This window comes from Pongo pygmaeus, chromosome 18 (genome assembly GCF_028885625.2).
Source record: "Pongo pygmaeus isolate AG05252 chromosome 18, NHGRI_mPonPyg2-v2.0_pri, whole genome shotgun sequence".
NCBI classification, from domain to species: domain Eukaryota; kingdom Metazoa; phylum Chordata; class Mammalia; order Primates; family Hominidae; genus Pongo; species Pongo pygmaeus.
Genome location: NC_072391.2, coordinates 79,338,889 through 79,363,844, shown reverse-complemented (window position 1 = coordinate 79,363,844; position 24,956 = coordinate 79,338,889). Strand labels below are relative to the sequence as shown.

At 40.7% G+C, this 24,956-nt stretch overlaps 1 protein-coding gene across 1 annotated transcript in view; it reads right to left on the bottom strand.

Moving 5' to 3' along the window:
• Positions 1-717: 717 nt before the first annotated feature.
• The window catches only part of HSD17B2 (hydroxysteroid 17-beta dehydrogenase 2), a 63,336-nt gene continuing 39,097 nt past the window's right edge, over positions 718-24,956 (bottom strand). Inside the window, exons 4-5 of the mRNA XM_054455189.2 lie at positions 8,629-8,766; positions 718-1,169 (exon numbers count right to left, since the gene is read on the bottom strand). Of these exons, the coding sequence (XP_054311164.1) occupies positions 808-1,169; positions 8,629-8,766 (500 nt within the window). The 3' untranslated portion in view covers positions 718-807. The remainder of the gene's footprint in view (positions 1,170-8,628; positions 8,767-24,956) is intronic.

Genomic DNA, 24,956 nt, shown 5'->3' with positions numbered 1-24,956 from the left:
CTCCTCCCCTTTTACCATACCCAACTGACCTTGGCCATACCTCTATAATTATCTGACATTGCTCCCTTCCACTAAGCTCTTCTGGGTAATGATACTGGCTTTTCCATCCCAGTATGCTCAGATGGGAGTAACATAGTAACAGTGCTGGTTACTATGGGCACTAAACCAGTCAGCCACATTCCCTAGATCTTCCAAGAGGTCTCCAGGGTTCTGCTTGAGATAGGACACCTTATCCTATTGTCTCCAGAGCTCCTGGTAGAGAAAAAAAAAGAGGAAGGAAGAGAACGAAGCCCTGATGATTTACCATGAATCCAATACCTTGGGTGTAGTAGTTACAGAATATCAGTGCACAGTGAGGCAGACTTGCAGGATCCATTGGACTGTTGCCCTTGCCATTTCTGCCTCCTCCTTTCCTTCCCTCTCTCTTTCTCCTTGTCTCTCTCTTTTTCTTCCTCTTCTCTTGGCAGGCGGTGGAGTCCAACCCAGGATTTGAATTCTGGCCCTGCCTTTTGCTAGCGTGTGACAAGAAATCTCTCTGATTATATTAAGTAGGGGCAAAGATACCCACCTCAATTCTCTGATGAGAACTAGATGAAAGAATATCTGTAATGTACCTGCTGCATAGTAGGAACTCAATTAACATTCTCCATGAGGCTGTTGCTACTCTCCAGCCTTCTCACTACAAAGTACTATTCAATCAATGAATTTCACAGAGGATACAGAGTGGGAAACAACTTTAATGAGAAACCCAGTTTCCCTTTCATTTCAAGACTATGACATTCCTACTTCTTTGAGGTCTTCCATTGCCTAGGTGGCCTTTTTCTTATAGTTAGGCATGCTTAGAGCTCTGGGCATGGGCTTGTCTTGGCGAAAATTTCTTTTAGCAAAGTAATCATATATGCCAATAGGCAAATAGTGAGCAAGGCAGAGCCACAAGTAAGCGGCTTTCCCTGGCGTGTAATAGGCAAAAGGGCTCTTTGCCGAGATAGCATGCTGGATGTCCCGCAGCACCGGAGAGAAGTCCGTGCTGGCTGCCGAGTTGATCAATAGGAGGAAATTCCGCTGCGCTAAGATGTAGTCCTGGCCGTAGTCTTCCTGCACCTCAGCAGGGAGGTGGTCCAGAATGTCCTTCTCCAGCTTTTCCCACTTGTCACTCGTGCCTGCGATATCTGGGGCGAAAGGAAAGGGAAGAGTCAGATCCTGGGAAGGCCAAGGAAGTCAGGGAGCAGGCGCTTGTCTCCGTTGGGAAGGATGGGCCTTTGCAAATGCCTTTTATTTATTTATTCATTTATTTATTTATTTATTTATTTATTTATTTATTTTTGTGAGACAGAGTCTTTCTCTGTCTCTCAGGCTGAAGTGCAGTGGTATGATCTCAGCTCACTGCAACCTCTGCCTCCAGAGTTGAAGTGATTCTCTTGCCTCAGCCTCCCGAGTAGCTGGGATTACAGGCATCACCAACATGCCTGGCTAATTTTTGTATTTTTAGTAGACATGGGGTTTTGCCATGTTGGCCAGGCTGGTCTTGAACTCCTCACCTCAAGTGATCCACCCACCTCGGCCTCCCAAAGTTCTAGGATTTCAGGTGTGAGCCACCACGCCCGGCCTGCAAATGCCTTTTAAAATGTGTGCTTTATAATGGCATTTATTATCATTTCTAAACCTACATACAGAAAAGTGCAGACGTAATTGGATTTTTCCAAACTGATAGCCCATGTGACCAGCAAACAGATCAAGAGCAAAACAGGGCTGGGCAAAGTGGCTCATACCTGTAATCTCAGCACTTTGGGAGGCCCAGGAAGGGGAATCGCTTGAGCCTAGGAGTTCAAGATCAGCCTGGGCAACACAGCGAGATCCCATCTCTAAAATATATATATGTGTGTGTGTGTGTGTGTATATATACATGTATATATATTCATATATATGTTTGTGTGTATATATATACACATATATATTTTAGATATATATATACACATATATATTTTAGAGATATATATACACATATATATTTTAGAGATATATATACACATATATATTTTAGAGATATATATACACATATATATTTTAGATATATATGTACACATATATATTTTAGATATATATGTACCTATATATATTTTAGATATATATATACCTATATATATTTTAGATATATATATACCTATATATATTTTAGATATATATATACCTATATATATTTTAGATATATATATATGTGTGTGTGTATATATATATATATTTTAGAGACGGGCTCTCGCTATGTTGCCCAGGCTGATCTTGAACTCCTAGGCTCAAGCGATTCCCCTTCCTGGGCCTCCCAAAGTGCTGAGATTACAGGTATGAGCCACTGTGCCCAGCCCTGTTTTGTTCTTGATCTGTTTGCTGGTCACATGGGCTATCAGTTTGGAAAAATCCAGTTACGTCTGCACTTTTCTGTATGTAGGTTTAGAAATGATAATAAATGCCATTATAAAGCACACATTTTAAAAGGCATTTGCAGGCTGGGCGTGGTGGCTCACACCTGAAATATATGTATATATTTATATATATACACACACACACACACATATACATAGACATAGACATAGACATATACACAGAAATTTAGCTGGGCACAATGGTGCTTATCTCTAGTCCCAGCTATTCGGGAGACTGAAGCGGGAGGACCCCTCGAGCCTACGAGTTGGAGGATGCCGTGAGCTATTATATGACTGCACCACTGCACTCTAGCCTGGGCAACAGAGCAACACTCCAATTTTAAGAAAAGAAAAAGGGAGAAAAAAAAAAAAAGAAAAACAAAACAGAACAAGACCAGCCTTGAAAGTCTCTCCTTTCAGCCCACTTCTCAGTAACCATTTTCCTGATTAATAGGACAGATTCATCTTGGCTGGTTTTGAACATTTATATAAATGGAATCATATGAATAGCACTCATTGTTTAGCATCAGCTTCTTTATTCAACAGTATATTTGTGACATTCATCCATGCACTGTGTGTTGATTCTCCTTTCAGCATAGTATTACGTTGCATAAAAATGCTATGAATTATTTATCCACTATACTGTGATGGGCACTGTGCTTATTTTCAACTGGGCCTTTACAAATGCTGCTGCCACAGACACTCGTCTTTTGGTGACTATTACATATATAATATATCATGTAATGTCTACAATATAATATATACTGTATATAATATAGTATATATACACTCATATAAGCATACACACGTATAATTTTTCAAGATATAGAAGTAATGCCTACCAATTAAATGTAGGATTTTAGGCTGGGCACAGTGGCTCATGCCTGCAATCCCAGCACTTTGGGAGGCCCAGGTAGGTGGATCACCTGAGCTCAGGAGTTCAAGACCAGCCTAGCCAACATTGTGAAACCCTGTCTCTACTAAAAAATACAAAAATTAGCTGGACATTATGGTGGGTGCCTGGAATCCCAGCTACTTGGGAGGCTGAAGCAGGGAGAATTGCTTGAACCCAGGAGGCAGAGGTTACAGTGAGCTGAGATCGCACCACTGCGCTCCAGCCTTGGATGAGAGAGTGAGACTCCATCTCAAAAAATAAATAAATAAATAAATACAGGATTTTAAATATTTAATCTGTTTAATAGATATACTTTTCATTTATGTTTTTAAAAATATATGAAGTGTAATTTTAATATAATTCACACATAAATTTTAACATACAAATTACATACAATTAAGTATAAATATATTTTAAAAGTAAAGACAATACCTGCTTATTATATAAAATTAAATAATTTATTTACTTTAAAATGTAGCAGCTCTGCCTCCTCATTATATAAAGTGAATAATAAGGAGATGTGCATATTTTTTAAATTACTCTCCTCTAAGGTAACTAACAGTTTTGTGTGCCCTTCTACATTCCTTCCTTGTTCATACAAGCATGCATACACAGAAGAATTTGGTTTAATTTTTTTTACCAGGAAATAACAAAAACAAAAAGGATCATACTATGGTATTTATATTTTCCATGAATTTGTTTTGGCTTAGTAATAAATCACAGACCTCCCTTCTTGTCACCGTCTATGGATTAAACCAGAGCAACAGAATTTCCCATTGAACAGCTTTTAGCCAACCACTTCCCTATCCAGTGACCTTCCAGTTTTTCCTATAGGTTTCAGCATTGCAGGCACTGCCGCAGTAAATCGACTTTCACAACCTATTCGTTTTTACTATGGCTTTATTTCTGTAGGCAAGAGTCCTCAAAGTACAGCCTGGTCAAAGGCACACTAATTTTGAATTTTAATAGCTACTGCCAGATTACTTTCCAAAAAGCTTGCAGTCTCCCACGCTCCCTCCTGCAAAGTGCTTGGTTGTTCAGATAGCTGTGGGGATGAGCCCTTGCTAGCTTGGGTGACTCCTGGATATCAGGACTGCGGAGAAGGAGGGGTGCTCACTTGGAAATGTAGGCCAGTGAAATCCAATTATACTTATGGAAATGCAAACGGAGTTTCAATTGCTCCTTTCTTTTCAGGAAGGCACACACCGTGCTTAAAGAAATGATTATCATGACAATTACTCTGGAGGTTTCTAGGTCCTGAAAAACATGTTTTCGTGAGCTACTATTCTTCCTCCTATCTCTCCCCTGTCCCTCTCTTCGTAGGCTGGGGGTTCCTTTTCCTTTCCACCTCCTTCTTCTTTAAACACCTCATGGAATTTCTGGCCACTCTTGTGGGTATCCTGTCCAGAGTCCCCAAAGCTGTCTTTGTGAGTGACAAAGCCATCAGCCTTTTGCCATCAGTTCATCATCATCTCCCACTTTTGACAAACTCTCCCTACCCATCCATCCCATGCCACTTTGGTGCTGCACACAGTGAAGTTATTGATATGACCTGTATCAAAATCCCATCTCTGCTTCCTATCAGCTCTATGGCTTTGGAACTTCCTTAACTTCTCTGAGCCTCCATTTTCCCACTGCAAGATGGGGCTATTATGATGCCTACTTCACAGGTGAAGATTAAGGGAGATAATGCACATAAAGCACTTAAAATCTGCTAATCTAGCATGCAGTATGATTTAGCTATCTTTATTTCAGGGCACCAGAAAAATCTGGAATGTCTCTTAGAATGTCTTCAGAAGCTCCTTGTCTGTGTCCCTAAAGATTCCTTTTCTTGCCCCACCTTCAAATAAATATAAGTACAAAATGTCATTCTCCAAACATGAGTTCTCGGCCTTCTGCTCTTGGGCTTCTTGCCTTCAGAGATCTCATCAAATAGCTTTAAACTGGGGGCAGCCTGATATAAAAGGAAGAACCCAGGCACTGCATCTCAGGATCTGATCTCAAATTTTCCACCATCACGGTGTACGTGGGGTACGAGATCCCCACCCAAGGGCATGTTATCCACCCCAGCTCAGCATCATCACCTGGAGAATAATGTCAATGAAACCTGCTCCTCAGAGTTGTGGTGATTGGAGTATACATAGAAAGGGTAGAGGTATAAATTTGAGCAATATTTTAGAAAACAGGTTGGTGTGATTCAGTAAAGCTGAAGACAGGAAAACTCTATGATCTAGTCATTCTTTCAGAGGCATTTGAACCAGAGTAACTCCATCTTGAATAGGGGCTGGGTAAAATGAGAATGAGACCTGCTGGGCTGCATTCCCTGGAGGTTAAGCATTCTTAATCACAGGATTAGATAGGAGGTTGGCAGGATTGGTATTACAAGATACAAGTCATAATAACTGCTGATAAAACAGGATGTGGTAAAGCAGCCAGCCAAAACCCACCAAAATCAAGATGCCAACAACGGTGACCTCTGGTCATCCTCACTGCTCATTATATGCTGCTTACAATGCATTAGCATGCTAAAAGACACTCCCACCAGCACCATGACAGTTTATAAATGCCATGGCAATGTCCAGAAGTTACTCCATATGGTCTAAAAGGGGGAGGAACCCACAGTTCCGGGCCATCCCTCCCACTTTCCCAGAAAACTCATGAATAATCCACCTCTTGTCTAGAATATAATCAAGAAGTAACTCTAAGTATACTCAGTCAAGCAGTCCATGCTGCTGCTCTGCCTAAGAAGTAGGCATTCTTTTATTCCTTTACTTTCTTAATAAACTTGCTTTCACTTTACTCTACGGACTCACCCCAAATTCTTTCTCACACAAGATCCAAAAACCCTCTCTTGGGATCTGGATCAGGAGCACTTTTTGGTAACAGTTTCACTCTGTAGCATATGTCATAGGAAAATTCAAGCACACAAAAAACGGAAGTACGTGTACCAGAAAGTTCATAGCTGCATTGTTCATACTTGTTCAAACTAGAAGGAACTCAAACATCCCATCAACAGTAGAAAATCGTGGCATATTCATAGAATACTGCACGGCAATGAAATGAGTGGACTACAGCTACACACAGTGCAGATAAATTGTCAAATCAGAATATTGAGTGAAAGAAGCCAGACACAAAGGATACATATATATTGATTCCATTCAAAGTGCAAAAGCAGTTAAAGTCAAATGCTATTATTTGGGCTGGATGTAACTCTACAAAGAAAAGCAAATAAATGATCATTACAAGAAGTAAGAGGTGATTACCTATTGGGAGGTTGGAAAGCGCTGTGATGGTAGAGGATCATACAGGGGCTTCTGGGTGTTGGTAATGTTTTATTTTTTGATCTGGGTGTTAAGTACAAGAGTGTTTATAATAATTTGTTGAACCATGTGCGTATAATGCTTTTTTCTGTTTATATATTTCTCGATTTTAAAAAATAAGATCAACATCAGTAAAGAATGTATGGTAAGTGGATGAGAACAGCTCTCCAGAACTATTATGCTTAGCAATTATACTGAATCTCCAAAATCATAACCTAACTGCAGGATTGCTCTCTGGTCTAAATGGAATTTTACATCTGTGTGTTGGAATTCTCTTTGGGCTGTGTCACTAAACCCTCAATCCTCCTGCCCAAGGAGTCCTCAAGTTGGAAACCCCTCTCAAGACTTCATCTTCTCTGCATTTCTATCGCCCTAGTCCTGCCTGTCATCATGGTGACCCATACCCCTTTCTCTGGGTCTCTGTCCCTTTCTCTGAGTCTTGCTCCCCCTCCACAACCTTAGGAGGTTCTCAGCTATGAAGTGTTTCAAGCCAAAATTTCAATGTTTCTGTATAGATTTTATCTTTTGCATTTGGGATAACATTCAAACCTTTAGAGTTTGTTCTTTAGTGCGTTTAGCAATACCTCCCAGTCTGTGGTCTTTTATTAGACATACTTTTTACATCTTCACTTGAATCATCGATTAAATGTTTGATGGCCCAGAACTGAAGACTGAGCCTTGGGATAGGCTGCCTCTTCCCAGAGCTCAGATATGCAGGGAGGGGAGTAGAGAGAATGGCCATCTCCTCTTGGGGTGGAGGGGAGGTGGGTCATATTCTTCAGAGGGAAGGAGAAAAATATTGTTTCTGAAATATAAAGAAGCTGGGGAAGGAAACCTTCTCGGCCAATGGCAACAAAAGACTAATAAATATTACTCTGAGTATCTGCTCAAACTTTTAGATGAAAATAAGCTCTCAAGCTAAATAAAGAAATCTGGTATGAAACTAATGGATTATATATTGCTAAACAGGTTTGGGTGGGGCAATGAAAATAATCAAAATTGGTGAGAGTCAGTTAGGGACCGTTTTTAAGCTGCGTTCCCACAGACCAAATGCAACTCTACCATCGAGGGAGGGAGTGTGTGTCCTAGAAAGGTCCCACTCAGAGCAGGCACCAGGGGACCAGGGTTCTAACCCAGTGTGGCCTCTGCTTGCTGATGACTTATGAGCCAACGCAATTCCTTTGTGAAAGGAAGCAGGGGTGAAGCCATACATGGAGAGCATGGCACTTAGAAGAGGCCCATGCAACCCAAGCCCTGCTAGGTGGACTCTGGAGAGCTGGAGAACTCTGGATGCATGACAACCCCTTCCCAACCCCCCGCACTAAGAGACTTAACCAAACTCCAGCACAGTTTCTAGCAGCATAAGGCCCTGTCCCTTGGATGACACCAGCCCCTCCCTAAAATGCCTGCCTAAGAAGTCTCAACCTTGCCAGAAAATTTTACTATTTATTCTAGCCAACATATCCCTGAGAGGTCCCTGACTTCCCTTTCCTGAAATACTTACTAAAAAAGAACTTTAAATTGTAAATATATAGCTCTTGCAATGCAGAAGCATTTCTCTCCAGGATCTGAGAGCCATTCCTTTGGAATTCAATCATCAAGAAGGATCAGACCTCTGTTTCTCTGTCTCTGTGGGAAGACAGAATCTGGACTTCTTTAATTGCCAGCTGGCAGACACAGCTGGCCCCTCTGCATGGACACTGATGGACCCTTGTACTTTTTCACTAATCTGACTTACTGAGCCATGCTTTCCCCTCTTCCTCATTCTCCTTTTAAAATGTTTAAAACACCTTTGCACAAATCAGAAAGGAGCTTAGCTCTTTCCCCTACTGTTAGCAGTTACTGCATCAAACCTGTTTTCACCACTTTAACTGATCTCTGGCTGTGCTCATCTTTGACAACACTGAGGGGTTCAACGTGTGCTCTGTCAGACCAAGAGGACCTTCGGGGTTCCTTCCAGGATGAACATCACAGGTTCTTGGGCTCAGAAACCTACTTGTTCGGAAGCCTCCAGGTTGGATGGAAACAACCTTAATTCCCCACTTGGAAAGCTCCATTCTCATAACTGATGAGAACATGGTCACAGCTGCCTTTGATGAGCCATAAGATGCCATCCTTGCCATTGGGGCCCCTCCTATGGGAATAATAGGAGAGAAAGAAGTAAAGTTAGAAATGTTCATTTTTTCATCCAATAAATATTTAATCAGTGTCTACTGTATGCAGGAACTGGTATCAGTGACTTGGGCAGACAAAGGCAGGCAAGGCCCCCTGAGCCCAGGTGAGCAATGTTCTTGCTCATTCCCACAGTGTGGCTTCATTTGCTTCTGCCTTCCTTGGCTCCCCTATTGCAGCTGGTATGATGACAAACCAAGTTGAAGGCTCAATCTTGTCCAACTCCTAAGCAAAATGTAATTTAGAGCTGGCCACGGTGGCTCACGCCTGTAATCCCAACACTGTGGGAAGCCAAGGTGGGCGGATCACCTGAGGTCAGGAGTTTCAGACCAACCCGGCCAACATGGTGAAGCTCCGTCTCTACTAAAAACACAAAAATTAGCCAGGCGTGGTGGCGCATGCCTGTAATCCCAGCTACTCATGAGGCTGAGACATAAGAATCGCTTGGACCCCAGGGGGCAGAGGTTGCAGTGAGCTGGGATCACGCCACTGCACTCTAGTCTTGCGAAAGAGTGAAACTCCGTCTCAAAAAAAAAAAAAAAAATGTAATTTAGGTAAGATGAAGAGCACCTACCAACCAGGCCCTGATCTTCTAGCCTGACCAACATACCTTCTGAGGTTCCTGGTAAACATATCTTTTTGTGGGGAGGGGGGTCCACTATTCAACCCACTACAGCACCTATAATCGAACAGATTGGGCTCAATACTTGTTGCAACGAGGAATACCATACATCCTGGGGAATGGTGGGGCATCTCTGTAAGAGGGTGTGAGAAAGGACTTATTCTAGGGCTAGAGCAGATGCTCTGTATCCCACCTAAATCATATTATCTTAGAAGCTGGTGAGATTGAGTCTTAAACTGAGTTTGTCACTGGACCAGCTGTAAGGAAGTAATGGAAGGCAAGATCGAAGGAAGCCAAGAAAGGGAGTGATCTACTTGGAATAAGAGTCTCTGCAGATGTCACTGAGGCAAGGATCTCTAGGAAAGACCATCCCGGATTAGGATGGGCCCTAAATCTAATTAATGATGGGTGTCCTTATCAGAGACAGAAAAAGAGAAGGCACAAGGGAGAAGGCCACATGAAGATGGAAGCAGAGATTGGGGTTATGTCTCCCAAGCCAAGGCACACCTAGGGCCACCAGTAGCTGAAAGAGGCAAGGACAGATTCTTTCCCAGAGCCTCGAGAAGGAGCACAGCCCTGCTAACACTTGGTTTAGACATCTGGCCTCCAGAACTACGAAAGAAAAAATTTCTGATGTTTTAAGCCACTCCGTTTGTGGTGATTTGTGACAGCAGCCATAGAATATGAATTGAGGTGCATTCCTGGTGGTCTTCAGCAGGAAGACACTGACGTTACGAAGGAGCAAAGACAGTAGGGCTCACAGTGCCTCATGAAGTCTCATAGGAAGACTAGACCCATAACAACAGGGCTCCCAGTCTTGGCAAAGATTTCCCAAGTCAAAGAAGCATCCACTGGGTGAATGGATAAGCAAACTGTGGTCCAGCCATATGATGGAACACAACTCAGCCATAAAAGGGAAAGAACTTGATACATGTAACAACATGGATGTCTCAAAACAATTATGGGCAGTGAGAGAGCCAAATAGAAAAGGGTATGTACTCTTTGGTATAATTCCCTTCATGTAAAGTTCAACAAATGCAAATTAATCTCTAGTGAAACAGATCAGTGTTTACCTGAAGGGTGGGGGTGCTATGAACATTGTGCCCACCCCCATCAAAATTCATATTTTGAAGCCCTAATCCCTAGTGTGATGGTATTTGGAGATGGGGCCTTTGGAAGGTAATTAAGTCCTGAGGGTGGAGCCCTCATGATGAGAGGGATTAGTGCCCTTTTAAGAAGAGACACCAGTGAGCTTATTTATTCTTTCTCTCAGACAATTGGTGAGCTAGTAATTTATTATCTCTCAGACAATTGAAGAGCTAGTAAATTCCTCTTCCATTTTTGGTTTAAGCTAACTTGGGGTTTGGCCCTGTCACTGAAAACAAAAGGTCCCAAGGCTTAACTGATATAATTTTAACACAATGTCTGGCATCAAGCAGGCTCTCATTAAACTGGTTAATCTTGCCGCAGATGGCCAGTGGATTTTTATGTAAGTGATTTATAGTTTCATGAAATCTTAGTGTTTGAAATCCAACTCCTTTCTATTACTAATAAGGGAGGCCAAAGACGTTACAGCAACTTGTTCAAAATCACAGTGTGAGCTGTGTGGCAATCCCAGTTCGTGGGGTTAGCCAGAGTTCTCACTTCTCCATGACCTTTATAGATGTTGAAGGTTGGTCAGATAGAAGACAAACAGGTTAGCAGAGGAGCCAACACTGACTGCATTCAAATCCTAGCTCTACCATTGATTAGCCACCTGTTATCAGGATAGTCACTTTATATTTGGTCTTTGCCTTTTTATCTGTAAATTAATAATGATAGTACATGCATCATAGGATCGTTGTGAAAGTTAAATTAATAATATATTAGAATAGTGCCTGGCACAAAGTAGCTCCATATAAGGGCTTCCTACTATTAGTGCTACTCAGGCTTTTCAAAATAATATCTCAATAGCCCAAACGCCTCCATATGTTCACGGTTTCTTAGAGTAATAAGTGCACCTGCTTCAGAATCTCCAGCAGCCGTTGTTTATTATGTAGATTACTAAGAGCCACCCTGGACCCACTGAATCAGAATCTGCACTTAATACCTATTCAAGTAATCTTTTGAATATTAAATCTTGAACATTAGGGTTTTGTCACATATTTGTGCACATGAGCTTTCGTGATAATGCACTGCCTTATGGGTAAGTGCTATGGTTTGAATGTGTCCCTCCAAAAGCGTATGTTGAAACAATCCCCGATGCAACAGTGTTAGGAGGTGGGGTGTACCAAGAGGTGATTAGACCTGGAGGATGGGGTGAATGGATTAATGCCATTATCTTGAGAGTGGGTTCATCATAAAAAGGGGAGTTTGGCCCCCTTTCACTCTCTTTCTCACTCTCTCTTGCCCTTCCACCTTCTGCTGTGGAACAACACAGCAAGAAGACCCTCACAAGATGCCACGCCTTTGATCTTGGACTTTCCAGCCTCTAGAACCAAGAGCCAATCAATTTCTGTTCATTATAAATTACCCAGTCTGCAGTATTCTGTTATAGCAACACAAAACAGACTAAGACATGACATATGAAGTTTATTGAGAGTAGATCATATACCACATTGACAATCTAAACAAAAAGCATGTTTTGAATCAAGCATTTAAGACTCGTTTGTCTTTTACATTAATTTGAACCCTGCAAGAACTGCCAATATTAGACCATGTCTTACCTATGAAATGGCAGTATTGTATGGTTCAACCTCATAGATCCAATCCTGCCGTTAACGTTTAAGATGACGTAAGATGAGATAAATATAGGTGTCCAAAGTTGCTGATTAAGAGCCACTGTATCTTAAGGCTTTTTGACCTTATGTACCCCTTCATTGTCTGTCCAGTTAGAGCCTCTAATTTTTTAATTTAACTTTTAATTTTATCAAGGTAAAAACACTTAATATGAATTATACTTTTTTAACAGATTTTTTAAGTGTGCTATACAGCATTGTTAACTATTGGCACAATGTTGTATAGCAGATCTATGTAACTTATTCCTCTTGCATTACTCAGACACTTTGAATAACCTAATATTAGGTAACTTAAGAGAACACCCCTTGTTATGGACTTAATGTTTCTGTTTTCCAAAAATTCCTATCTCAAAGCCCTAATCCTCAGGATAGCTGTATTTGGAAATGAGGACTCTAAAAAAGTAAAGTTAAATGAGATCAGAAAGATGAGGCCCCTGATCCAACAGAATTAGTGTCCTTATAAGAAGAGACACCAGACACCTCACACTCTCTCCTTGAACATGCACCAAGGAAGGGCTATGTGAGGACACAGCAAGAAGGTAGTTGACTGTAAACCAGGAAGAGAGCCCTCACCAGAATACCAACCATGCTGGCATGTTGATCTGGGACTTCTAAACTGCATAACTGTGAGAAAATAAATTTGTGTTGTTTAGGGCACACGATATGTGATATTTTATTGTGGCAGTCTGAGCAGACTAACATACTTAGTCAACAACAAGACCTGCCTTAACCAATAATGTACAGAACTATGGACTCTTTCCACTCTTCCTAGACCTAGACTGCACACTTTCTATCCTTACTTAGCGTAGGCACGAAAAATCATCCCCTCTCTTCTAAGTCTTATTCCCCTGAATGCCTCTGTGAACTATTCAGTCAATTTGTTCCCTGGGCTGTGTTCCCTTACCTGGCAGGGGAATAAATTCAGCATTCACTTTGTTGATTATTCTGGTGGTCATTTTCTTTCCTTTACATTGTGATGTATTGTTGACAGTGGGCTAAAAATAAGGGACTTGAAGTTACCATTCTGAAGCTTACAAAAGAATTGTGGAGACCCTTTCTCTCCCTGCCTTATGTGTACTTAGCATCATGTTTCCAAGGTTCATTCATGTTGTAGCATGTATCAGTACTTCACTCTTTGTAAAGCTGAAAAATATTCCTTTATATGGATATGCCACATTTTATTTATCCAGTGATCCCTTTATGTATTCTTGAGTTGTTTCTACCTTTGGCTATTGTGAATAATGTTGCTATGCCCGTCTATGTACGAGTGAGTTTTTGTTTGAACACCTGTTTTCTATCTCTTACATATACACCTAGGAGTGGAATTGCTAGGTCACACAGTAATTCTAAGTTTAACTTACTGAGGAACTGCCAAATGTTTTCCACATCTGCTGAACCATTTTATATTTCTACCAGTAGTATAAGAGGGTTCCCATTTCTCCACATTCTCACCAACATGTGTTTCTTCTGTGTGTGTTTTTTTTATTATAGCCATCTTAGGGTGTATATTATATTATGGTGGTTTCTCATTACGGCCATTTTAGGGGGTATGTTATCTTATTGAGGTTTTGATTTCTAGCAATTGTGTATTTAGAAGCTCTCCGGTGATTCTGATGCAGCTAAAGCTTGAAAATGTGGTCCGGGGATTAGTACCACCAACATCACTCAGGAACTAGTTATAGACATGCAGAATCTTAGGCTGCACCCAGACCAACCCAGTCAAATTCTGCCTTTTAGCAAGATCTCCAAGTGATGCCCACATATGTCAGTGTTGAGAAGCAATGGAGTAAGAGATAGCCCTAAATTGCCAACACTTCCTAATTACCGTTTAAACAGACCAGAGTTAGGGTTGTTTTTTTTTTTTAATGCCCCTGCTTGTCTGACATGTTCTCGCTTAACAGCCTGGAAAAGTAGAAAGCACATAGTACTTGGAGTAAAACAGACCCTGGTTCATATCCTGACTTTATCACTTACCAGTTATACAAATTTGGGTTACAGAGTGCTTGATCTAGAAACTTAATTAATATCTGCATTTTGTGGATGTTAGAATGAATTGACTATAGGCATGTAAATCTCTCACACAACCCAGCATGAGGAGGTTCATTCAGTCTTGCTCTACCCACCTTCCCCCTTGTCCCACAATCGCCCTGCAGAGTGTCAGGGAAGAAAATCTCAGCCTAGGCTTCCCGTCTTGCAACTGAGCAGCTGGGGGACTGGCTGAATGACTTGCCAAATGATTCTTTAAAGGCAGCTGGCTCAGCAAGGAAAAGTCCAGGAATGATCCCACAGTCTGGACTGAGACAGAACTCAAGGCTGAAACTGTGAACTCTACTAGATCCTTTAATTTGTAGACTTGTAAGAATCTCTAAGATTGCTTGCTTTGGTATAAAGTAATTCTGAAGTATTTTAAACAGCTTGGGATGGGCTCAGTAGCTCATGCCTATGATCCCAATACATTGGGAGGCCAAGACAAGAGGATTGTTTGAGGCCAGGAGTTCAAGACCATCCTAGGCAACAAAGTGAGACCCCATGGCAAAAATAAATTAGCAGATGTGATGGCATGTGCCTGTATTCCCAGCTACTCAGGAGACTGAAGTGGGAGGATCGCTTGAGCCCAAGAGTTCAAGGTTATAGAGAGCTACAGTCGTGCCACTGCACTCCAACCTGGGCGACAGAGGGAGACCTGTTTTAGAGGGGTTTATTTTCAATTCTTCTTATTCAAGCATAGCATGCAATTATACACAGGTGTTTACTCTGAGATTTTGGGAGGAAAATTGGCCCGAAAAAGGTTTTGGGCCTCAAACAGAACAATTTTCCAACGGCCCTTTGTACAATTAGAGTTGTTTCCCACTTCTCTAATTCTAGGTAAAAATATAAAAAATAATAATACTAAAAAGAGCAGTTTGATGTGGCAGACAACTGTCATTACTATCTCTCAGCTGAGAGGTCCCTTTTACTCAGGTACTTCCTATATACCAGTAACTGTGCTAAGCACTCAAAACCCATGGTGCATTTAAATCTGCAGCCAAGATCAGAGGTTTTCAACTGGGGGTGATTTTGCACCCCAAAGATCACGGGAAATATCTGAAGATGTGTCACAATTAGGGGTGGGTGCTACTATTATCTAGTGGGTCAAGGACACATATGCTGTTAAACACCCCATAATGCACAGGACAGTGCCCTTACAGAAAGAATCCTCCCCACCAAATTGTCAATACTGTCAAGGTTGAGAAATATTGCCCTGGACTCAGGTGCTACATGACCCTCATTTGAAGACAGAGACAGACAAGTAAGGTGACCTGACCCAGGTCACCCAGCTAGTAACCAAAGAGCAAGATTTAAGCCACAATGACACAAAATCTCTGAGGCCTGGGTCATTTTAGACGGGCTTGTTTTCAAGCATAGCATGCAATCGCACACAAGTGTTTATGCGAACATTTCTGAAGAGGAAAACTGGCGATTTTAGGCCTCAAACAGAAAGATTTTCCAACTGCTCTTTGTACCATCAGAGTTGCCTCCCATGCCTCTGATCCTTGGTTAAATATTTATCCAACTGCCTTGCTGGGATTTGGGTTAAAGAGCTATGCTATTTATGTGGGAGGGATAATCAACATGTTATTACAATGGGGAAAAGTCTCCTGTAGTAGACATGGTTGAATCTGGAAGGAGTTACCTGTTGGGGTCATCTCCTCAGGAGCCAGTAAGTGACAGGGCAGAAGATGAAGGGTAATTCAGTGTCACAGTCAGAGGCAGTGATACCAGCAGCTGGCAGATTAAGAAGCTACAAGTGCACAGACTGTCAGCTGCTGCCCCAGATCCTCATGATGGGATGGTTTTTGGGTCGCTAATGCTACTGGACCATTCACTGCATGCCAAGCACAAGGCTGATGCTTAAACATGTGTTATCTCATCTCATCTCTCCATGGACCCCAGAAGAAGCAATTACTATTATCCTCATCTTAAAATGAGGAGACTGCAACTCAGAGGTTCTGAACTGTTCCCAAGGTCACACAGTGGTCATTGGTAGAGACAGGATTAAAACCTGGGCAGTCTGTCTTCATTCTGCTTGCCTGGCATCCTAGAAGATTCTTACCTGTATTCCTACATGATGTCTCTTACTCTTTCGCTTTCATGTTCCTTTCTTTAGGGATGGAAGATGTAGGAGGGAAGGACACAGGAGGGAAGGACATGGTTGACTCTAGATTGCATTTCTTAGAGAAGAACTTAAAGAAGTAATGTTTCTCCCCATCCCACTCCTGGAACTTCCCACCCGTAGGAGTGTATTTAGAAGACATGGGTTATGTTGACTTTATTTCCACACAAGAATGGGAGTTAGGCTGGAACAAGCATCTAACAGTGGAGCTAGTAGAAAGCAAAAAATGGTCAATAAGGTACCACTGGGGAGAGCATCTGAGAGCCTTTGACTTTGTGTTTGATGTGGTGGTAACATATGGTTATGCTGAGTCACCAGGGAAGGAGGTGGCTTGGTGAGTCAGAACATGAAACTGAAGTTCAAGTTCAAGTTCTAGCTTACAGGCCAGTCACTGAACCCTTCTGACCTTGGTTTTTATAACTGCAAAATGAGGATAGCAACATTACATAGGTTTTTGGGGTCATATACCTGAGAGCATTCAACAAATGCCTGAAATGTAATGGATCCTTCATAATAACTCTTAATGTTTATTAGGTGTCTACTATATGCCAAGCACTGTTCTGAGTGTTTTAACATCAGCTCTAAATGTATTTAATGGTCACAACTGTCATAGGAGGTAGATTGTAGTATTATCCTCAGGAACCTCATTTTAAAAAATGAAAACACTAAAGTGTAGAGAGTTTAAGTGACTTTCCCAAGGACACAGAAAGTGATAGAAACAATAGCTAACCCTTACATAAAATTTACAGTGTCCGCACAAAAACTTGTACAAAAAAAAATTCAGAGAAGCATTATTCATAATAGCCAGAAGTTGGAAAGAACCTAAATGTCCATCAACTGATGAATGGATTTTTAAAATGTGGTTATATTCATATGCATATTCAAAAAACTGCAAAGAAACCTATTGAGGAGGACATTTTGGGAGTTTGAACTTTCAGACAAACATGCTTTTAAGCAATGTGTACGTTCCAACTCTGGCTGCCTCTGCCCAAATGAGAGGCATATGGAACTTCTCACTGAGGCTGGACAAGCAGATAGAAGGTCAGGAGAGGGTGTGGAAATTGTGCCTGATAGAGACAGCAAGGAGGATAAGAAGTGGCCAATGGGCACAGGGAACTGAGCAGTCTTTAACGGAAAACAAAGGAGCCAAACTTTAATGGGTTAATGAGGTTGCCAAGAAGTAGAGGCTGCAAGTCACCTAGCTTTTGAAGGAGTTCAGGGAAAAAGGGGAAAAGAAGCTCTCATTGTTCAGCTCCCACTTACAAGTGAGGACATGTGGTATTTGGTTTTCTGTTCCTGCATTAGGTTGCTGAGGATAATGGCTTCCAGCTCCATCCGTGTCCCTGCAAAGGATATGATCTCATTCCTTTTTATGCCTGTGTAGTATTCTATGCTGCATATGTACCACATTTTCTTTATCTAATCTATCATCGATGGGCAATTGGGTTGATTCCACGTCTTTGCTCTTGTGAATAGTGCTGCAATGGAACACACATGTACCCCAGAACTTAAAATAAAAACTAAAATTAATTTAAAAAATAATGAAGTGCAGGGCAGTGTCCATTAATAGAAATAGTAATAACTCATAACCTTCAGGGAAGACATACTACACATAAGCAGCTATGCTAAGAACTTTATGAGAATTATTTTATTTAAGCCTCAGAACGCTCCTATGTGGTCATATTTCCTCTGCTTATTTGTCCACTCTTATTGCCTCCACTTTATGGGGACAAAAGTGGAGCTTAGAGAGGTCATAGGACCTCGGGTTTTCCAGGAGTGTCACCCAACCAGGAAGTGAAGAGGAGAGCCCCACCCTCCTGGCTGCCAGCCCAGTTCAAAGAGAAAAGTATTGATAGTCTGGGGAGGAGTCATCCTTGGAGCATAGCCTGGGGTAGAATGAAAGGCCCAGGGAGAGAGAAGGAGTTAGTGGGGAGGAGGAAGGAGGAAAGTTTGAAGAGGAGAATGAGTGACAACAGAAGGAGAGAGGAGAAGTTACGAAAGCTCATGCGGGACAGCTTCAGTTTGCTTGTGAGAGTTTCAGAGAGGGAGGGAATAGAGCAGACAAATAAACAGCAAATACAATTTGCAATAATTTTTTCTTCTATTCTGCACACCTCTTGCCTTCCAAGGAGGGCAGATCCAATGGAAGTGTTTAGTTCATTGAGCAGCTAAGAGTAGGTGGATGTGATATGAACGTGCTGGTTATGGGGGAAGGAAGGAGAGGGAAAGATGAGGAAAGAAACCAGGGAGATTTGGGAGCCAGGAAGGACGGGGCGGGGAAGGAACCAGAGGTGAGGTGGCTGGCAACTGAAGACCTTCTGAAGGAAGAAAAACAAAACAAAACAAAAACAACAACAACAACAAAAATCTGAAGGGAATTTGCATTAAGTAATGCTTTGTGATATATGGAATCTCTAGTAAAATCTGTTTGATTGGCTCTGCCTTTTTGGAACGTGATAACGTGCTAAGTGTTCCTTCAACATGGTGTAAAGAATGAGGAGAAAGTGTTCATGGAGACCTGAATTACATAAGATTAGGAGGAATGAAGTTTAAATTTGAGGAGAAAAAAGAAAAATGTTTGGAATCTGTAATTAGGTGCATGTGATTTGTTATAAATCGGAGCTCGTTTAAGGTCAAACCAGACACATTATTTTCCCACAGCTGCTGTAACAAATTACTACAAACCCAGTGGCTTAAACATTACAAATTTATTATCTTATGATAAAATCAAGGAGTCAGCAGGGTCGTGCTCCTTCTGGAGGCTCTAGGGGAGAACTAGTTCCCTTGACTTTTCCAGCTTCTAGAAGCCACCTGCATTCCTTAGTTCCTGGCCCCTTCCTCTATCTTCAAAGCCAGCTAGGTACCATCTTCCAGTTTCTCTCTGACTCTGACCCTCATGCCTCTTTCTTATAAGGACCCTTGTGATTGCATCAGATTCATCCAGAATATCCAGGATAACCTCCTCATCTCAAGATCCTTCACTCAATCACATGTGCACAGTACCATTTGCCACGTGAGGCAACAGGCTGACAGGTTGCAGACAATGGGACGTGTATGTCTCTGGGGACCCATTATTCTGCCTCCCAAACCAGCTGCCTACTCACAGCAGCCTGAGATGGTTTCTTCAGGGTTATTTACTCTGCAGCAATGAATAACTGGAACAGAGTCATCAATTCCAGCTCAGTTTTTCCTGGCTGGTGCAAAGTTCCATGATAAATCTATGCCACCAAAATTCTTGTCACTCAGAAGGTGACAGAGGTGCCAGACTCAAGACAATCTGGTGGGTCAGGGCAACCACGTGCTTCTTCTGGAGCCCTTATTAGTGATTGACTGCCTCTCTCCCTCCATGCACCTTGCTTCAAAATGAAAATAACAGCAATGAACTCCCAGATAAGCATGTTTCCAAAGTTACTATTACATTAATTTTGCCAAAGATATATCAACAAGTCAGCATCACATTGGATGTTAATTTCTGTGGATTGGTTAGTTATATATTGCCTTTTACACATACTTTGACTTTTCTAATCCTTGTGTTACATTCTAGCTTTTTCTTTTCCAGCTCAAAATCTTTTCTATTGTTTCACAAAACTCTCCAGTAAGTGCTAGAGAACCCCTTACTGTGTTCTCTGCTGAATTCCCCTGTTCCTTATCAATTACAGTGTTATGGACTGAATTGCTCCCTCCACCACCCAGAAAAGTTTATATGTGGCAGTACTAACCTCCAGTATCTTGGAACGTGACTGCATTTGAAGATAGAACCTTTAAAAAGGTGATTATGGTTAAACGGGATCATAAGAGTGGTGCCCTAATTCAGTATGACTGCCATTCTTATAAGAAGAGGAAGAGTTACCAGGGGTGCAACAGACAGAGAGATGACCACGTGAGGACACAGCAAAAAGGTGGTCATCTGAAAGCTGAGGAGAGAGAGCTCAGGAGAAACCAACCGTGCCGACACCTTGGTCTTGGACTTCCAGCCTCCAGAACTGTGAGAAAAGAAATTTCTGTTTTCTGAAGACACCTCATCTGTGGTATTTTCTTATGGTAGCCCTAGCAAACTAACACAGAGGAAAATCAATCATTTTAGAGCTTTGTTTCTTTTTTTTAATTTTTAATATTTTATGGATACATAGTAGGTGTATATATTTATGTGCTACATGAGATGTTTTGATGCAAGCATGCAATACATAATAATCACATCAGGGCAAATGGAGTCTCCATCACCTTAAGCATTTATCCTTTGTGTTGCACACAATCCAGTTATACTCTTTTAGTTATTTTTAAATGTACAATTAAATTATTATTGACTATTGTCACTCTTGTGCTATCAAATACTACATCTTATTCATTCGTTCTAACTATTTTTTGTACCCATTAACCGTTCCTACTGCCCCCTGCTTAGTCCTCTCCACTACTCTTCCCAGCCTCTGGTAACCATCCTTCTACTCTATCTCCATGAGTTCAATTGTTTTAATTTTTAGCTCCCACAAATAAGTGAGAACATGTGAAGTTTGTCTTTATGCTCATTATGTTATTTCACTTAACATAATGACTTCCAGTTCCATCCATGTTATTGCAAATGACAATATCTCATTCTTTTATACGGCTGAATAGCACTCCATTGTGTGTATATGTACCACATTTTCTTTATCCACTCATCTGTTGATGGACACTTAGGTTACTTCCAAATCTTGGCTATAGTGAACAGTGCTGCAACACACATAGGAGTGCAGGTATCTCTTTGATATACTGATTTCCCTTCTTTTGGGTACATATCTAGCAGTGGAATTGCTGGATAATATGGTGACTATTTTTAGAGCTATTCTCCATAGCAATTGTGCTAATTTACATCCCCACCAACAGTGTACAAGGGTTTTCTTTCTCCACATCCTTACCAGGATTTGTTATTGCCTGACTTTTGGATGAAAGCCATTTTACCTGGGGTGAGATCATATCTCATTGTAGTTTTGATTTGCATTTCTCTGATGATCAATGATATTGAGCACCTTTTCATATGCTTGCTATTTGTATGTCTTGTCTTCTTTTGAGAAATGCCTATTCAGATCTTTTGTACATTTTAAATGAGATTTTTTCCTGTAGAGTTGTTTGAGCTCCTTATATTTTCTGGTTATTAAGTCCTTGTCAAATGGCTAGTTTGCAGATATTTTCTCCCATTCTGTGGGTTGTCTCTTCACTTTGTTGATTGTATCCTTTGCTGTGCAGAAGCTTTTTAACTTGATGTGATCTCATTTGCCTGTGCTTGTTGGGTGTTACTCAAGAAATCTTTGCCAATTCCTATGTCCTGGAGAGTTTCCCTAATGTTTTCTTATAGTACAATAGTTTCACAGTTTGAGGTCTTAGATTTAAGTATCGAATCCATTTTGATTTGATTTTTTTATATGGTAGGAGACAGGGATCTAGTTTCATTCTTCTGCATATGGATATCCAGTTTGCTTTTTCTTTCTTTTCTTTTCTTTTCTTTCTTTCTTCCTTTCTTTCTTTCTTTCCTTCTTTCTTCTTTCTGTCTTTCTTTCTTTTTTTTGAAACAGGGTCTCACTCTGTCACCCAGGCTGGAGTGCAATGGTGTGATCACAGTTCGCTGCAGCCTCTATCTCCCTGAGCTCAACTGATCCACCCACCTCAGCCTCCCAAGTAGCTAGGACTACAGGCACGTGCCACCATGCCTGGCTAATTTTTTGTATTTTTTGTAAAAACATGGTTTTGCCATGTTGCCCAGGCTGATTTTGAACTCCTGGACTCAAGCAACCCACCTGACCTGCCTGTGTGCTGGGATTACAGGCATGAGCCACAGCACCTGGCTGAGTTTTCTCAGCACCATTTATTGAATAGACTGTCCTTTCCCTGGTGTATGTTATTGCATTTGTTGAAAATGAGTTCACCATAGATGTCTAGATTTATTTCTGGGTTCTCTACCCTGTTCTGTTGGTCTATATGTCTGTTTTCATGCCAGTACCATGCTGTTTTGGTTACTACAGCTCTGTAGTATAATCTGAAGTCAGGTAATGTGATTCCTCCAGTTTTGTTCTTTCCGCTCAGGATATCTTTGGCTCTCCTGAGTCTTTTGTGGTTCCATATAAATTTCAGGATTTATTTTTCTATTTCTGTGAAGAATGTCATTGGGATTTGGATATGGATTGCATTGAATCTATAGATTTCTATAGATTCTATAGAATAGTATGGACGTTTTAACAATATTGATTTTTCCAACCTATGGACATGGAATATCTTTCAATTTTTTGTGTCCTCTTCAATTTCTTTCATCAATATTATATAATTTTCATTGTAGAGATCTTTCACTTCTCTGGTTAGGTTAATTCCCAGGTATTTCATTTTATTCGTAGCTATTGTAAATGAGATTACTTTCTTGACTTCTCTTTCTGATTGTTTGCTATTGGCGTACTCACGCCTGTAATCCCAGCCCTTTGGGAGGCTGAGGCAGGCGGATCACAAAGTCAAGAGATCAAGACCATCCTGGCCAACATTATGAAACCCTGTCTCTGCTAAAAACACACACACAAAAAATAGCTGGGCATGGTGGTGCACACCTGTAGTCCCAGCTACGCGGGAGGCTGAGGCAGAAGAATCACCTGATTCCAGGAGGTGGAGGCTGCAGTGAGCCGAGATCACGCCACTGCACTCCAGCCTGGCAACAGAGCGAGACTCTGTCTAAAATAAAAAGAAATGCATGCTACTGATTTTTGTATGTTGATTTTCTATCCTGCAACTTGACTGAATTTGTTTATCAGTTTTAATTGGTTTTGGTGGAGTCTTTAGTTTTTTCCAAATATAAGATCATATATCATCTGCAAACAAGAACAATTTAACTTCTTCCTTTCCAACTTGAATGCTCTTTATTTCTTTCTTTTGTCTGCTTGCACTAGCCAAGATTTCCGGTATTATGTGGAATAACAGTGGTGAAAGTGGGCATCCTTGTAGTGTTCTAGATCTAGAGGAAAGGATTTCAGTTTGTTCCCATTCAGCATGACACTAGCTATAGGTCCGTTGTATATGGCTTTTGTTACACTGAGATGTGTTCCTTCTATACACAGTTTTTTTTAATTGAGGGTTTTTATCATAAATGGATGTTGAATTTTATCAGATGCTTTTCTTAGCATCAGTTGAAATGATCATATGGTTTTGTCCTTCATTCTTTTGAGATTACGTATCACACTGATTGATTTGTGTAAATGTTGAACAATCCCTGCATCCGTAGGATAAATCCCACTTAGTCATGATAAATGATCTTTTTAATGCACTGTTGAATTCAGTTTGCTAGTATTTTGTTAAGGATTTTTACATCAACGTTCAAGAGGTATATTGGCCTGTAGTTTTCTTTTTTTTTTTTTTTTTTACATGTATTTTCTGGTTTTGCTATCAGAATGATATAGGTCTCATAGGATGAGTTTGGAAGTATTCCCTCCACTACTATTTTTCAGAATACTCGAGTAGAATCAGTATTAGTTCTTCTTTAAAAGTTTGGTAAAATTCAGCAGTGAAGCCGTGAGGTCCCAGCCTTTTCTTTGCTTGCAGACTTTTTACTACAGCTTCGAACTCGTTACTTGTTATTGATCCGTTCAGGTTTTGGATTCCTTCGTGGTTCAATCTTGGTAGGCTCTCTGTAAGAATTTATCCATCTCTTTTAGGTTCTCCAATTTATTGGCATATAGTTAGTTACTCATAGTAGCCTCTAATGATCCTTTGAGTTTCTGTAGTATTGGTTGTAATGTCTCCTTTGTCATCTCTGATTTTTATTGGGTCTTCTCTCTTTTGTTCTTAGTCTCATTAAAAGTTTGTCAGTTTTGTTTATCTTTTCCAGAAACCAACTTTTCATTTTGTTGATCTTTTGTATTGTTTTCTTCTTTTCAATTTTATTTATTCCTGCTCTAATATTTATGATTTCTTTTCTTCTACTAATTTTGAGGTTGGTTTGCTCTTGCTTTTCTAGCTTTTTGAGATGCATCACTAGGTTTTGTACTGGAAGTGTTTCTACTTTTTTAATGTAGGCACTTATAGCTGGTAGCCAGCTTCCCTCTTAGTACTACTTTCACCACATCCCGTGGGTTTTGGTATGTTTGATTTCCTTTATCATTTGCGAAATTTTTAAATTTTCTTCTTAATGTTTTTCATTGACCTACTGGTCACTCAGGAACATATTGTTTAATTTCCATGTGCTTGTATAGTTTCCAAAATTCCTCTTACTTTTTATTTCTAGTTTTGGTCCCTTGTGGTCAGAGAAGATACTTGATATTATTTCATTTTTTAAAATGTTTTAAGACTTGTTTTGTGGCCTAACATATGGTCTATCCTTGAGAACGATCCATGTGCTCAGGAGAAGAATGCGTATTCTGCAGCCTTTGGATGAAATGTTCTGTAAATAACAATTAGGTCCATTTGGTCTATAATGCAGATAAAGTTTGATGTTTCTTTATTGATTTTCTGCCTGGATGATGTATCCAAAGCTGAAAGTGGAGTATTGAAGTCTCCAGCTACTAATGCATTGAGGTCTATCTCTCTGTTTAGTTCTAATAATATTTCCTTTATACATCTGGGTGTTCTGGTGTTGGGTGCATGTATATTTACAA